Below are 16,703 nucleotides of genomic sequence, written 5' to 3'. Positions count from 1 at the left end.
AGGGTGTTAAGGGTCTTGCCCAAGCTCAGGGAAGGAGTCAGTGGTGCAGCCAGGGCTAGAACCCCCTAGGGGTTTTGCCTCCCACTCCACAGCTCTAGCTTTTGGCCCATGCTGCCTCAGCTCCTGTTCAGCCAGCTAACGCTGTGCAATGGCCTGGAGGGGCTTAGGGGGAGATTTTCAAAGGCATAAATAGGAGCTGCCCAATTCCCACCGACTTCCTATGGGAGTTGGGTACTTAACTGCCCTTTGGGCCTTTGCAAATCTTCCCTTAAGTCTTTAGGTTAATAGCCATATTAAACATCAGCACAGCTGGGTTGGACGTGTGGCTACAGAACTGGGCGCACAAGCCCTGCGGTTAGTACTGTACATTATGATCAGAAACACTCACTTCAAAGACACCCCCTCGGGGAGAGGGTTGGGAAGCGAAACATACGAACGAGTCACCCCACTGGCATAACTTAGTGCAGTGTTTGCAGAGGCATGTGGGACAGAAAGGCAAAGCTCCCCTCCTCCCCCAGGGAAAGTGAACATACAGAGATTCCAGCACCACCGGGTTGGGAAGTAGCAGGGAGGGAACTCAGCAAAGGGCATGGCAAGATGCTAGGATGCCTCATCGACCCAGAAGCTAGACACACGGCAGTAACTCTAGTAAAGGATCACTGGACAACGGTCAGACGCACGATAGCCCCTACTACCCTGAGCCTTAGGTAGCAGGACCGTGGGAGCGACTTGGTTCACGCAGCCGCAGCCTTGCCACCAAACGATAGCCACGCACGGCAGGGTTCCAGCACAGTTCTTGGCCCCAATGTGGTCTGAGAATGGCTGATGCTGGGGAAAGAATGACGTGGCTGAGGCTAACAGTTCATCCACTCTAAAGGAGAGAGACTGTCCTGCCCCCACTTCTCTCTCTGCCATCACCTTGTAGTTACTGGGTAACAGTGGAATGTAATACACTACAGGGAGTATTTTGGGCAGGGGATCAAAGGCCTTTACAAGTCACACAATGTTATCTGCCTAAGCTGCACTAAAGCTCCACTGTGGGGAAAGTGACACCAATAAGGATTTGGGGTCTTAGGTTTATAACCAAGTTGGTCTTTCAAGAAAACAAAATTATTACCCGTTTATAGTACATTTCTTCCGATCCTACACCACTGAACTAGCAATTCTGATTCTTCCCTTGTAGTCCTCCAGGCTTTACTTGGCCTTCGCCCAAGAGTATGCAGTAGCTACAGTAAGACTGGACTGTTGTATGCTATGCAGTACACAAGCTCCTCGATCTGGGATGCTGTAGGAGGATGGGTTGCTGTCTTGCAGAAAGCAACAGTGGAGGATTTGGGTACTGATCTAAAGCCCATTGAAGTCACTGGGCGTTTTCCCATTGGCTTTGTATCAGGCTCCTTAACCAGTCTCTGCTATTACAAATGTTTCCCAAAAGCTGTGTGTCTTCAATGCTCATGGTAGCTCTCATTTACCTAGGTTTCTTTATAAAATAATAAAATATATTTATAGATACGAGGAAAACTATACAAGAGTTCAGCAAAATTGCATCATAGAGCATTGTGGGTAATGCTATGCAAATTAAGGCTATAATTTGTTACTGCAGTACCACACATTAGCAGCAGGGGGCTTTACACAAACAGGTGCGGTAGGCATGCAGCGATTACCCTGACCATCTACATTGCAACACATGCTCATAAACAATGGAACTGTGCACATTTGCAGAGCACAATGGAGTTGCCTCCCACTGGTGAAATGAACAGGGGGGAAAAGCAGGGCTGAGACAGCAGGTTGGAAAAATAAAAAAGTGACCATGCATGACAGGTAGCACACAAGACAGAGGGGGAGCTGGATATTTAAATACAAACCAAAGCCCAGTGCAGTCAGACTCCCAGCAGGAGGCCAGCCATGTGAGAGTGGGTAGGCAGCACATACACACAAAGTCAGCAGGTAAGGATTATACTACACGGGACTCCACAAACGGCTGGCCAATGACCCTGCACTGAGAAGCCTCTGTGACAGACCACTCAGTGGAGATCCTAGGCCGGCCAGCCCAGAAACGGAGCGCTCCAAATGCCAATCACACACTTGCCACCCCATCCGCTGACTTGGGGAGGAGGGGGAGACAGCTCAGTGGTTTGAGCATTGGCCTACTAAACCCAGGGTTGTGAGTTCAATCCTTGAGGGGGCCACTTAGGGATCTGGGGCAAAATCAGTACTTGGTCCTGCTAGTGAAGGCAGGGGGCTGGATGCGATGACCTTTCAAGGTCCCTTCCAGTTCTAGGAGATAGGATATCTCCATTTATATATTATATATATATATATATATATATATATATATATATATATATATATATATTCTTGCCGCCTCCACGGCGGTGGGCTTCAAAGGAATGACCAGTGTGTCAAGTGCCACTGCAGTTCTATGCCCAGGTGAGATTAGGTGGGCACGGCGGCCCAGAGCCTGGAAGCTGACCATAGCATGAGCCTGCCTGAAAAGCTCTGCAGTCTGAACACGCACACCCCTATGGCAGCCTCTCCCCAGCTCAGTCTTCGAAGAACTGTGTCTCCATCTGTTTGGTGAGTGTTCCGCTGGACATCATGGTCCTACTGACGAACTCTTTGGTGACCTGCTTGGTGAGGGTGCCACTGCTCTCCACCCGCTGGGTGGTCATCAACATGCCATCTGCAACAAGAGGAGCAGGTCAGCCGTGGGCATGACGGCCTACGTGAGGTGCTGCCCTGGCTCTATCCCGTCTGGACTGTCAGACAGGTATCTGCAGGAGGACCAGTAGCTGTTGGGCCCTAGCCTGCGTGTTGGGAACGAAATTCTCTCCCGGACCCCACATGAAGGCCGTCAGCCACAGCGGGACCTGGGCTGCGTTCAGGAAATGCAACCATGGCGCATTTCAGACTGGCATTCACCCAGTACTAGGGGAGGCAGAGCAGGCAGTGCTGCAGCGAGGACAGAGAGGAGTTGGTTCAGTTCCTATTGACAGCAATTTATTGTGTCTCAAAATCATTACCCCTTGGCACCAGAGGGGTGAAGGGATGGGGATATTTAAATACAATTTTTTAAATTGTTCATTTTTCCTCTCTCTTTCTCCTTTCGCCCACCCTGCTGAAAGCCTATAGGGTTGAATAGCCTTGAGGAGCCCTCCAATAGCCCCTCCCTGGATGTCTGCAGAGCTAGGACCCTGAGATCTATGGGCAATCAGGATTGTGCTGTAACTATTCACTACACCAGGCACCTTCCTTTGCACTGGCCGATACCAACGACTGTGACTCCGTACAACAATCTGCCCCATCTCCAGGGACTGAAGCATTCCAGACAGGAAGCCCTTACCTGTGTAGTAGGGCTCCAGAGAGGAGTGGCTGATGGTGGTGTTGTATTCCGCGGGGAGGTTGTACACTTCCTCTCTCATGTATTGCTGCCCTCCGAACTGTGAGAAAGCTCCTGGAGAGAAGAGGAGAAAAGTCAGCTCGGGGAATGTTGCAGGAGCTGTACGATCACATGGAGCCCCTAGCTACCCGTCACTGAGCAATCAACGCCAACGACCCTCTCTCTATACCACTAGGCAGAGAGCTTATGTCATACTGTTCCATTAGGAGCCCTTAAAGAAAGAAATCTGAAGAATGCTCATGAGATACTGGAAGGCTGAAAGACCCTGTGAGGTGGCTGCTGGGTCTTGGGGATGCACAGTCATCGAAAGAAGAAGGTTGGTAATAAAGTAATAAGTTCTCAGACTCCTTTCTCACCCAAGGATCTCAAAGCCCCTTATAAATATTACATTAAACCTTGCTGCCCCCAGGAGGTATGTATTATCCTCATTCTAAAGATAGCGAAACTGTGGCACAGAAATTGTTTCACCAGCAGAGGTGGAACGAGAACCCTGGAGTCCTGACCCAGTTCCCGGCTCTTCCCATGACTGCCATCTCCCACAAGTTGTCTTTTGTTCCCCCATATATACACAAGAAATGTGGTACCTCCATCTTGAGACTCAATGGTGATGATGCCCTCTCTTTCTGGCCCAAACCCTTGGGTGGTCTTGGCTTGCACTTTGAACTTGTAGGGGATGTTCTCGCTCAGGTAGGGCACTGTCAGGGAGGTTTCTGGGTTGTCCCCCTCCACATAGATATTCCTGGGTTCCCCTAATCCAAATGGAAGCACGGTATGAAGAGAGAGAATACAATGGTTCCCTAAAGCCCACCATCATTCCCACCAACTTCCTCCCCACTCACCCCCCAGCTGCTACCCTCCTGCAGTTTCCACCACCCTCTCCCCTGCCCCACTTTATTCTTGTCTCAGCCCTCATCCCCCCCTTATGACATCCCCGGTTCTCTGTCGAAAGATCCCCATTTCAGTACAGGGCTGGGTCTCAGGCCCAGCCCTCCCCACTAAGACTACTCAGGGATTGAACGGAGCGGGAGGCTCTGTTCCTGGATCAGGTCTGCAGCTGCAACGTGCTACGCTTTAGTCCCAGCCAAGGGATAATTTGTCACTTCTCCGATGGCTTGTTTCCAGCCCAGCCGGAGCGAGAACGTACCTCCTCCGTGCAGCATCTCGCAGGTGACCATGTAGCCCAGAATGGCCCCGTTGGGCTTGCGGGGTCTCTCCCAGCTGAGCTGAAGCGAGTCCGGGCTCAGGGCAGTGAACACCAGGGGTCCTGGCGCACTGGGGGTGCTCAATGTAAACGGTGAACCTGCAGGAGCAACAGCGAGAGGTCAGTGCTGGACTGGGGGAGAGAAGCAGCAGCCTGGGTCTGTGCAGGTCACTGCTGTAATGGGCTGGGAGTCTCAGCTGTTTGCATAGTGCACTGAAGATGGCACATTGGGGAGCGGCATTCAAGGAGGGGGGGGGGGTGTTCATTTTAAAGGGGGAGTGAAGGAGCAACAACTGGGAGCTGACAGAGCCTAAACTTCGACATGGGGGTGCCGCCACCATGCCCCAGACCCCCAGTGCACCCTGAGGCTGGCCTCCATACCCCCCCGGGCAGTGGAGCAGTGTGTGAACCCGCTGCACCGGGGTCCCGCGGCTCATTGCCCAGCCACAGGGAGACGGGAATGGAGTGAAGCCAGCGCCGGGCCCTCTCACCTGGTACAGGACTCAGCGGGCTCTGCGGGTCCACCTGGGACTCAATGGTGATGACGCCCTCTCTCTCGGGGCCCCAGCCCTCCTCGCTTTGGGCCTTCACCTTGAATATGTAGGAGTGGTTTGGCAGCAGGTTGTCCACCACCACCGAGTTGTGAGTGGGGTTGGGGATGCTCAGTCTGTACACGTCTCCTGGAAGGCGGGAGGAAGGAGAGAGACAGGTGCCACCTAACTGTCACAACAGCAGGGCTGCAGCCGCAGTACAGAGCAGTGTGTGTGTGTGTGGTCAGTCACACCAGAGCAGAGCAACCATCCCTCAAGCCTGTTCTCTTGCCTCTGGCCGCGGCCTGTACACGGAGCGCATGTGACCTTACAATGCAGGTGGCCACCTACAGCAGGGCTGTGTTTGTGTTTATGGGGGGAATCCTTCCAAACCCCCAATAGCCTGACTCATGTGATAGGACCCCTCTGCCTTTAGACAAGTCCTATGAGCTTGGGTACTCTGCCCTCATTGATCGCAGGGTTATCCGGCTCCTTTCCAGACCCAGCTGCAGCACTGAACTCAGTGCGACAGGCTAGGGAGGGGTGAGGGTGGGCTGGGGGAAGCGTTGGGATGGTAGCTATGTTTACCCCCATAATGGCCACTCTACGTCTGTGTTTGCCATTGCGTCTCTCCAGCATCTGCCTCAGGGTCCGGAGGCGACGGGCTCTAAACACTGACTAAAATTAGTAATAGGGAACAAGGAGGCTGAATGAATCAGACTCAGGCCCCTCCTCCATCACCTTCCATCCGGCTAGCTCACGGCACTTCAAAGATGTCAGCGAGCAAGTCCTCAACACTGGGGAGAGTGGGGGGGCGGGCATTTGAGCTAGTCCAGACGGGGGGGAAATGAGGCACCAGGAGGATATATGATTTGCCCAAGGCCACCCAAGAAGTCTGTGGCAGAGCTGGGAATAGACCCCCCGCCTAAAATCCTGGCTCTGCTCAGATCAGAGGCAAAACTCCCATTGGCTTCAGTGGAATCCGGGTTCCGCTCTAGATCTCCCAGCCCCATGCTGTACCACGAAGACTCGTTCCACGCCCGGGGCTGAGCCGTCAGCCAAACAGGGCTCACTGACCTCCACTGAGGAGCTGGTACTGCACGCTGTAGCCTTGCACCTCTTTCTCGCACTGCGGCTCCTGCCAGCTGACTTTCAGGGAGGTGGGCCCCAGCGCAGAGAACACCAGGCGGGTGGGAGTGTCAGGGACGCCCAGGGCCATTCTGGAATCTGATGCAAAGAGGGAAAGTCACAACCTTGGATTCAATGGTGAGAGGCAGCGGGGAAAAGAAACAGATACACCCCAGTGTGTGATGGTCCTTACAGTCCGGGGAGAATGTGGCAAAAGGTCCTCTCCGCAACCACGGGCCGGATCTGCCGAGAACCTACCCGGAGGGGCTTTGGGGGCTGAGCTGAGCAGCCAGGATGGGTCAAGCGGTGTACGAATGGGTTCTGACAACGGCGCCCTGCAGTCTCTGGACTTGGAGAAGCAACACCCTAACTCCAGCCATGGGAGCGAAGGGATTGCTGAAAACATCTAGACGTTTTCCCTGCCAGCCCCTTAGCTCCCCAGCAGGCTTGGGGCCAGGCTTGGCCAAACTCACTCCCCCTGAAGCACCACGTCCAGGCGGCTTGGTGCTTCGAGGACATCTTGGGAGTGAGTGAGACTCCTGGCCTTCTGGGGGAAGAGGGAATGCACCCTAGGGTGTGTGCTTTGCCTGACAGGCCTGCGCACGGAGAGGGGGAAGGGGAGTCAGAGCAGCCATCTAACAGCCCTGAGCCTTGCTGCATGCAAGCTGGGGATAGGGTGGGGGTGGGATCAGAGACCCCCATCGGAGAGAAGGGCACAGAGGTACTGTGAAGGACGAGCCGTCCCTACCCATTCGCACATCCACAGTTAACCCACTGGCCACTCCTCTATCTTCCACACACTCACCTACGTAGCTGCTCATTCCCCCGCCAGCTTCTCTCTGACCTCCCCCCACTCCGTGCCGGCAGCCACTCAAAGGTGACACTTCAAGGGGGAGACGGTCAATGGGAATTAAGCACCCAACTCCCATGGGCTCTCAATGGGGTTCAGGTGCTTAACTGCCCTTTATGCCTTTGCAATCCTCCGCCATCATCCTCAAACTGCTTTGCAGTCACGTGTCCCAGTAACTGAATCAAGCTGTTAGGGAGGCGAGTATTGCTATCCCTGGTTTACAGATGGGGAAACTGAGGCAAAGAGGTTCATGTGAGTCAAAATGGGACGAGGGATTAGACCCTGGGAGCTCCTGGCTCCCAGCCCGATGCTCAGTTCATTAGCCCACCCTGCTCTCTCTACAAATAGCACCTCCAGAACCAAAAGGTGGGAAGAATTAAGGGGTATCCCTTAACCACTGCCTTCATGGCAGCAAATGGATGCAATGACGAGCAGATTCTCCAGCACCTCAATGCCAGGCGCTCTAGGGCTCAGCTGCCTAGCGTGGTTCGGAGGGATGTTTTGCATCGGGCACACATTCTCCCCCAAGGCCTGTGGAGAGAGACAGAAAACGATCGGCTTGTTAGGAGCGAAGAGGACAGGACGCGGACGGCGAGTCAATGAAGTCGTTAGAGCGCGGGGCGGGTTAATCAGCTCACATGGCTTTAACGAGGTCAATGAACCCTGCAAATGGAAAGGTGGTGTGGTGAAGGCGCAGCCAGGGTCAGGGGCACAGATCAGCACACACACAAAGCCGGTGGAGGAGAGGAGCAGACAGCTCACGGGTGGATGGGCTGGTTATGAGATGCATGACTGCGGGGAGACACCCACGAAGACACTGGACAAGGCTTTGCCGTGGGCTGTACCTATATACTTGGCAATCCCAGTGGGCCCATCAGTCATGATTATAGAATCCCGAAAGCCATTGCTGGCATAGGAACCCTTCACCTTTGCCCTGCTCCTGACACCTACGTCTTGGGGCAGCAAGGCCATCCTGCCACCATCTTCACGTATGGAAGGGAGAATCCTCCCTGGCTGGTCTACAGGATAGTGGAAAACAGAGAGAGAGAGAGAGAGAGAGAGAGAGAGACAGACACCACTGAAGGCATCTGAAGCCAGAGCAGCCCGTGTGCTGGGGCCCCAGTACAGAGAGGGCTGCCTTAAGGGAGAGCATGAAAAGGGCTTCTCCAGCCCCGTCCCCATTGCCAGACCGACTCTCAGACAATTCAAGCTGCAAAGTAACCATGGAGATAAAGTAAGAGGCATGGAGGCAGCCCCCGACCTTCCCAGGATGCTTTGCGGGGGCCCATGGAGGCAGGCTCCCCTTTTCCCAGAATGCTTTGCGGGGGGGCCATGGAGGCAGCCCCCCCTTTTCCCAGAGAGCCCTGGGGGGGCCCCATGGAGGCCGCCTCCCCTTTCCCAGGGAGCTCAGGGGAGGGGAGCCATGGAGGCAGCCCCCCCTTTCTCAGGGTGCCCTGGTGGGATGCACAGAGGTAGCCCTCTCAGTGTGGAGAGAGGGAGCTCTGGGAGGCAGAGATACAGGGAGCTCCCGGCTGGTGTGACCCAAGATCGCTGTAAGGGGTAGAGGGTAGGAAGACAAGTCCCTGCTATGGCGGAGCAGAGGGGAGAGCCCCAATCCCCTGACACTCACCATATCCTGAGGTCATTGTGCTGTAATCTCTGGTCAGAGACGAGCTGCCCATTAGCCTCCTCTCCGTGTGCATGTGTGAGGTCAGCTGGTTATAGCTAGCATTCAAGGTCCTGTTCAGGGTGCCCCCACTGCCGGGGAAGGTGAAATCCATCCGGCCATTCGGCAGATGCTCTGGGAAAGATTGAATTCAGTCAGTCTCAGCAATTGCAGTCTAGGCATCGGGACCATACCACGGCTCCGTGCCTCCTGCATCGGCTTTGTCCTGTTCTCCAGCTGTTTGAGAACATAACTCCGGCTCTTCAGACAAGTGACAATCGCACAGCCAGCAGCAGGGGAAACAAACGGGAACCTGCACCCCCTGCACAATACCCAACCGACCCGCAGTGCCCAAGGTAACTCCAGAGCTCAGCTTGTCGGGGGGCTGCTAAGGTCCAACCTCACGTGTCTTAACAGTCAGATCTCTTGATCCTAGCACGTGTTTATATTTTGTCTTAACGAAAGAAGAAGAAATGCCAACTGAAGGAGGCGGCTCCCACAGATTTCACATTGGAGCCCATCTCAGCCGGACCTGAAAAGCAAACCCCACCATTAATGGTCTTTATGAACCCCCTCTTAAGTGACCACCCAAAGGGGCAGCAGAAATCAGGTGCCTCCTAGAGGCTGCTCTCTCAATAATAGTCCTGCAGGTTTCCACTGGAAACCTGGGTGGGTTACTTCAGAGCAGTTACTTAAGATGAGGAGTGGCCCCTTGGAGGCGGCTGTTCTTACAGGCTTCACATGGTTTTGATGTGCTCCTTCCCTAAGGGTCCGAGCCTATTGCAGAAGCGAGCTCCTAGCAGGTTCCCAGTCCATGCCCGAGGTGGGCGTTACCTTGGCACTCTCCTGAGCAGACAGACCATGACAACACTTTGCAAGCAGACTCTACTACATGTGACCAGTGCCTCATGCCAACACCAATGTGGGTACAGAGGGGATGTTAGGGGGCAGGGCCCAGTTCCACGCTCTTGGCTCGGAGAAGGACGAGACACGACATTCACTGCAGAAGAAGCCGGCCTTCACCTGGTTGGGGCCGGGGCGTCGTGCTCCTCGTCAGGCTGCCGCTGGCTGTGTCGCTGTCCAACAGCTCAGAATGGGAGCTATCCTCGTGGAGGAAACCCTCGGTGTCCGAGGAGAAGCAGCTGCTGCTAGAGAGGCGGGGGATCATTTCGGCTGGGAGCCTCCAGGTGATGCGGCGAAGGTCCAAGTCCTCCCCCAGCAGCTGCACATATTTCCACCTGGAGCCTTTTGGAACAATTTAAGTACTCACGTTGGCACGGCCTGCAGGGGCAAAGTGGGGAACCTGCCACCATCAGGCCACCTGCTGCACACTGGGGTCAGCCTCCAGGAGCAGCTGCATCTGCCTCCTGTGACAAACCCGCTGATGGGCTACTGCTGTGCAGAGATCATGGGACAGAGCTGGAGAATGGAGGGAACAGGACGCTGGGGGTTCAACCAGCCCTGGGGAGACCAGAGCTCCAACCCCATTTCAGTCAGGATTGAGAACAGGGCTGGCGATCCCACTGCACACCTGTCCCCATCACAGGCACTGCTGGATAGAACTGTCCTCCCATGCTCAGGAGCGGCCTCCTCACTCCATGAAGCTCACAGGTGCACACAACTCTGGCCACCGTGGGGCTGTCCTTACACGTACACTCTACTCTCTGCAAGGGCGCATCACTTCCCAAAGCAGATTGAAACAGAGAGAGAGAGAGCGAGCACAGGGCAGGGGACGCCTCATTCCAGCCACTGTCGAACCTGCTCCAGCCTAGGTCTCCTGTAAGGTTGCCCCAGCAACACCAGTTGCCCCAGCTTCACATTACAAGTCACTTTCATTCTTCCCATTTGAAATAGTTATTCCAAGCGGAGACTGTGCCACGTTCACCTTAGCAGCCCTGACATAGCCAATGGGACACCCCTAGAGCACAATGGGAGAGAGCCAGATACCATGGGCCACTAGGGTTCTTCTGGGTCTTAAGCAGCTATTAGCTGAAATGTCTCTGCTCCACCACCCAGTGAGGTCCCTCTTGTTGGCCTAAAGGCTGAACTAAGAAACATCCCCAGGAGCTAGGAGGTCAGGACTGTGCGCTGTACCCTAATCTCATGGCAACGGGCAGAGGCCCAACCTCTGGATGCAAAGTTCCTACCCAACTGTGCCTGGTGGAGGCTGAGCCTCCATTGCTCTTCAGAGCAGCAGCACAGAAGCAAGGTGGCAGCTCAGCCTCTGCATGGTCCTCCCAGAGCTGGGACTTCTCTCTGCCGTCACAGCAGAACGAGGAACAAAAAACGATCTGTGCTGAACCTGTGGCTAGTAAATCACTCCCTCGTTCGGAAGGGAGGTTCTCTGCTGGTTTGCTTTCTCGACTCCCCTTCTCCCGGGGGAGGCTCAGTGTTCAAAGCTGTCAAGAGAAATCAACAAAACGCTCTTTGCAAAACACAGCGCACGTACCGGAGTCGTCGGAGACGCTGGGGCGCTTGCTGCCGGACGGGGAGCGCATCACGTCCGCGCTGTACATCAAGTAGCTGTCGTAGTCTTCGCCGCCCTCGGCATCGATGATTGGGATGTCGGGGATGATGGGAACTGCAAGGGGCAGGCAGAGAGCGCCATTAAACACCCTGCTTGTGTGGGGCCCTCCCATGCCAGAGGAAAACCATCCACCCAGATGCCATAGGGATAGGCATGTTAGCATGGACACAGACAAGTTAAAATGGGGAGAGGGAGGGAGAGAGAGTAGTCAAGCCCCACTCCCTACGCGCCCAGGCCAGTAGAAGCACTCACTGGACATTGGGCGCCTGGGCTGCGTGGCGAGGTTGATTGTAGCTTCTCGCTCAGGCCCCCAGCCGGCTCCATTCTTGGCCTTCACCGTGTAGCGGTACGGCTGCGACTCCCGCAGGTTTTCAATCAGAACCATGCGCTTCTTCGCCTCCTCAACCAGAACTTTCTTCATGGGCCCAAAGGGAACTGCAAGGAAGCACACACCCATCCAGCAAGGTCATCTCTCTCTCTCCCCACACACATACACACACACTATTCTCTTCATTTCTTCTCTCCCTGCTCCTTCCGTTGTATTGGGCTAGGCGGCTTTGCTCTCCCGTTTGAAAGGGAAAACAGCACAAAGGCCCAGCGACACCCCCCGCCCCACCCCGGCCTCTGCACACACGCACCCGCTCTTTTCTGTGGTCGCTACAGCTGCAGTGTCTGTCCTGTGCATGCAGCTCAGTCCCTTGGCCAGCTGCCTAGCTGGTGTGCTCATGGCACTGTGGCAGTCCCAGCTCTTTTCCCCTCCATCCTCCAAGCTGTTTCCCAGGGTGTAACTCCACTTCTGGGAAGCTCCCAAAACGAACCGGGAAATGGGCCTCCAGCAGCGGGTTTTCCAGGGCATTATCCCTAGACTGTTCAAGGTGAGAAGCATCCCCAACGCCCACTGAAGTCAGATGAGGTCAATAGGAGTTGAGGGTGCTCAGGAGCTCACAGGACCATGTCCTTAATACTGAACTTCTGTCCTGGGCTCTGGCATCCCACCACCCCCCACCTCCCCAGCAGCCTGTGCTCTCTCACTCATCGTAACGTGGGCTGCTCCCAACCCCAGTTCATGGCTCCGGGGTAGGAGCAGCGAATCACTGGAGATGGGTCCTGGCAGTTTCTGCCAAGGTCTTAGCCCGATGGAGACACCTCTACAGGACCATTCGGCAAGGGAGAGCCCTCTCTTACCATTGTCCTCATTGACAAGTCCGTAGCTGACTTCGTAGGCTGTGATCTCCCCGTTGGTCTCGGCAGGCTCAGCCCAGCTCAGCTGAGTCACAGTGGAAGAGACGACGTTGAAAGCCAGACGCCCAGGTTCGCTGGGAACTAACAGGAACGAGAGCAAAGAGGCGGGGTTGGAAACAAGCATGCGGGGAGGGCTGGATATTTCTGGGTGTGAGTGATGGGACATGACCAAGGGAAGTGTGGCTCAACTGACTCGATCCGGGGAGATCTCCTGACTGACTGCGGCACCACCACATGCTTATTTTACACCAGTTGCTCTGGAAGGTGCTGGAAAATGCATCACAGAGCCTAGGGTGTCTAGACCCTTCCAATATGCCTATCGCTCCCCATGTCCATGATGGGCTGTCTTCTCCTCTCCTCCAGCAATTTGGTTCTTTCTGATGGGCCCCCTGGAGGAAGGTTTCTTGGTGGAAGGAAAAGTCTTGCCAGCCACAAACCAGAGATAGAAGGACACAAGATGCCATTTGGGTCTATTCCACCGCCACTCGTGGAGGTGCAGTACACAGCGTTCAGAAGCACATTAACAAAGAGGATTTAAACGAAGTAGGCACTAGTGGCGGTAGATGTGTTCATAACTAGGAGCTGGGTGAAATTTTTAGAGCAAAACCTTTTTTGGGCAAAAAATGCAATGAAACATTTCATGAATTCATGTCGATTTTGTGTAATTGTTTTGGTAAAACAAATCCTAAACCTTTCATCTCAATACTTGAAATATGAAATGTTTCCATTTTTCATTTCCAAATGACTTCTTGTTTCAAAATTTCCTGTCAATTTTATTAAAAAAAAAAAAAAAATCAGAAATGTTTAAAAATGCTTGAAACCCAAGTGAGATGTTACATTTGGGGTCAAAGAAAATGCTTTGGTTAACCCCCAATTTTATTTTATTTTGTTCTTTTGATTTTTCAGAATTGCTAGTGAACCAAAAAATCCCGTATTTCTCTAGCTCCATTCAGAGCTTCATAAAACGTCCGGCTATCATTGGGCGATAGCAATCCTGTGATCAATATTTCAGGTTTCCATTTGTTTGGGGCCTTCTGCTTTTTTGTTGTTTTCCTGGCAAGATTTAATAAAACAGCCATCCCCGGCTACTGACCGGGGCAGTGCAAGATGAAGTAAGATGTTCAGATTGGTACCTGGAGAAGCAAATACTCTTCCATTTATGAGGAGCTGAGCGGCTCTTGGACCTATAGTCCTTTGTAACACACTCACACAACATGTTTCATGTTCATTAACCAGTTCATCCCCACAACAACCCTGTGGGAACAGCAGGGGAATATCCCCATTACCCCCAGTGATGAGAACGGGATAAAACACCTGGACACATGGGGCTTGAGTTTAATCACTTGGTATGGAGGGTGCTCAGCAGTTAAAAAAATGAGGCCTATAAGGGTACGTCTACACTGCACCAGGGAGTGAGTCTCCTAGCCCAGGTCCACAGACTCAGGCTAGAGTGCTAAAAAGCTTGATGTAGATGCTGCAGCTTAGGCTCTCAAGTCCGGGGGGGGGGGGGGGGGGGGGGTTGAGCTGTTTTTACACTAGCACGAGTCTGTGGCCCTGGGCTGGGATGCTCACTCCCGGATGCAGTGTAGACATACCCTGAGATGTCCCAGCTTAGGACACAGGGTGGGAGAGGTTCAGTGACTGGGCCAAAGCCACAGATGGCACCTATTTCAGAGCTGGTAGCAGAAACTCAAACGCTCCTGGGAGCCAGGCCTGGGTCCAGACCACCAGATTGTGCCTTTTAAAAGATCAGGTTGTCCTGCAGACATTTCCAATGAGGCATCAGCCTTCAATACGTGGGACTGGGTTTGGTGTCCTCTGGCCACATCAGCTGGTCACTAGGATCTAATCCCCACAAACACCAGGTGAGCCTGTGGGAACAAGCCAGGGGGAGCAGCTCACCGTCCTCCAGGGTGCGGCAGTGGGTGATATCCGAGTACGGCCCCTCGCCCATGTTGCTGTAGGCGCAGACCTGCATCTCGTAGTCGCAGTAGGGGTATAGGTTATTCAGCTCTGCTGATGGCACTGTGGAATTGATCAGCCTGGCCTCCGATTCAGGGTCCCCTTGGATCCAGTACTTCACCTACCATCAAAGGGAAAACCATAAGTACGTCTCCCCTCCCCTGTTCTCCTTCAGTTCCTCTTCCCAGCCACCAAGAGCGATTATAAACCTAGTGCAAACTTCATGCAACCCGCTGCCTGGGGTAGTGAGTGTTATGCACAGCAGGATGCAATGGTCAGAGAAGACCCATGCACCAATGAAGCCCTATTTTGAGAGAATAAGTGGTGCAGAGTCTGCAGAGGGGGAGTTTCACCCTACATTCAACACTGACCATCTAGTCCAGCCCACTCCCAGCGTGGGATTGTTTCCTCCAGTACATTTTCTGGAGCTTTCCCTTGACTAGTTCTTTCTGTGCTAAGTGATGGAGTTTGCCCCAGTTTCCCTGGCAGGAAGCTCTGCCTGCTAATCCCTCATGCTCCTAGCAACACCCAGTGAGAACACAGCGGCCTTTCCCCGCTGGAGAAATGTAACTTCACATCTAAGGGAAATACAGTCATCTGAGTCCCCAGGGGGCTCCGCACCAGGAAACTTAGAAAGGGCTCTGGCACGATTAGCCGCTGCTGCTCAGGGGAGAGAGGCGGCAAGGGCAGGTGCTGCAGGTTGAGGTCCCTGTGCTGGGGCTAAGGACTGTGGGCTATCCGAGTCGGGACATGCGTCAGGGAAGGAATGAGGTGCAGTGGCTGAACTGGAGAGGTTGTGAACTGGGGTGGGGAGGGTTGGAGAAGCGGGACACACAGGAGCTAAGGGTCGAGTTCCTTGACAAAGGTGAGGAGGGAAAATTGGCACTACACCTGGCTCTCCCCAGCTACATGCGCTTTCCCTTCCACAAGCTCGAAGGCCACCCCAGCCCCACCCACCCCCACACCAGACAGACAGGCTCCATATGAGAGGTAAGCCCCTTGCTGACTTTCCCTTACTGGACTTGAATAAGATTTGATATGGTCGTAGAGAATCCACCCAGGACATCCATCAAGCCCACGATGCCCTCCCACCTTCCAGCACCTTCTCTCCCCTCCCCCGCAGGATGAACGATCATTGGACTGGAGTGGCCATGATGCCCCAGGATGATGGGCTGTCCATGCCCACCCCAGGAACCTGTTTAGCCCTTACCTTGTACCCTATTGGTTTGCCAGGCGGTGGTAACCAGTTGAAGCGGATTTTCCTGGAGCTTAGAGCTTGGGCGTTCGGATTGAGCGGTGCACCCAGCTTGCCTCTGGGAGACTGAGGGAACTGGCCCAGGCCAATTGGGATCTGTATGCCATCCACAACTTCTGCAGTGGGGAGAGTGAAATGCCCGAGTGCATGAGTGACTTTCCCTCAGCAGGACGGAGCGAGAATGGGACAACCCACATCACCACTTCTCCAGCTCTCTGAGGGCTTTACAGCCATTACTATTAGCTCTCAAGCCATCCCTGAGGATGGGATCAGTGTTCTCTTCACTTCGCAGACTAACCACAAGGGGGCGAGGGATAGCTCAGTGGTTTGAGCATTGGCCTGTCCAGGGTTGTGAGCTCAATCCTCGGGGGGCCATTTAGGGAAAAATCTATCTGGGGATTAGTCCCCCTTTGAGCAGGGGGTTGGACTAGATGACCTCCTGAGGTCCCTTCCAACCCTGGTATTCTATGATTCACACAGAGGCAATGTGACACGGTCACACAACAAGTCAGAGCAAGAGTCAGGAATAGAACCCAGGTGTCCTATCCCTGAAACTAGCCACCGAGTCACACTGCCTCTTCTGTGATGCACGCGGGGCTTGTGCCGCAGAAATGAATCTGTGACTATGCCAGCTGCTTGGCTTGGCTTTCTGGAAGCGTTTGGGCTTTTCTATTGTGCATTTTATGATGCTTCAATAACGGTTTCTCCTTTAGATCACAGTTCCATGAAGCCGCTATGACAGTGTCAAGTACATACCTAATAATTACTTTGTCACTATCTACCCAACAAGTGAGGAGAATACACAACTCTCGGATACGGCCTGTCATACAACCCATATAGCCTGGCTCATGCGGGAAGGGCCACTCCACATGTGGTTGCACAGGTATCTAAACCCCACGGAGCCCCATGGGACTAAAACATTAATGGTGCAGACAGTACTAC

General features: G+C 53.9%; 1 protein-coding gene across 4 annotated transcripts in view; it reads right to left on the bottom strand.

The window, feature by feature from the left end:
* Positions 1-2,331: 2,331 nt before the first annotated feature.
* ITGB4 (integrin subunit beta 4) overlaps positions 2,332-16,703 on the bottom strand; it is a 55,908-nt gene continuing 41,536 nt past the window's right edge. For 2 of the 4 annotated variants that reach the window (XM_054047151.1, XM_054047152.1), the window contains exons 28-40: positions 15,717-15,877; positions 14,447-14,627; positions 12,488-12,625; positions 11,555-11,737; positions 11,225-11,356; positions 8,740-8,910; positions 7,955-8,128; positions 6,209-6,358; positions 5,093-5,281; positions 4,545-4,700; positions 3,985-4,149; positions 3,344-3,454; positions 2,332-2,683 (exon numbers count right to left, since the gene is read on the bottom strand). In XM_054047151.1, the coding sequence (XP_053903126.1) occupies positions 2,544-2,683; positions 3,344-3,454; positions 3,985-4,149; positions 4,545-4,700; positions 5,093-5,281; positions 6,209-6,358; positions 7,955-8,128; positions 8,740-8,910; positions 11,225-11,356; positions 11,555-11,737; positions 12,488-12,625; positions 14,447-14,627; positions 15,717-15,877 (2,051 nt within the window). In that variant the 3' untranslated portion in view covers positions 2,332-2,543. Of the gene's footprint in view, positions 2,684-3,343; positions 3,455-3,984; positions 4,150-4,544; positions 4,701-5,092; positions 5,282-6,208; positions 6,359-7,954; positions 8,129-8,739; positions 8,911-9,798; positions 10,021-11,224; positions 11,357-11,554; positions 11,738-12,487; positions 12,626-14,446; positions 14,628-15,716; positions 15,878-16,703 lie in introns of all 4 variants that reach the window. The other 2 variants (XM_054047154.1, XM_054047153.1) reach the window with 2 other exon arrangements.

The sequence above is a fragment of the Malaclemys terrapin genome, chromosome 13 (genome assembly GCF_027887155.1).
Source record: "Malaclemys terrapin pileata isolate rMalTer1 chromosome 13, rMalTer1.hap1, whole genome shotgun sequence".
Classification (NCBI taxonomy): Eukaryota; Metazoa; Chordata; order Testudines; family Emydidae; genus Malaclemys; species Malaclemys terrapin.
This window is presented reverse-complemented; position numbering and strand designations above follow the sequence as displayed.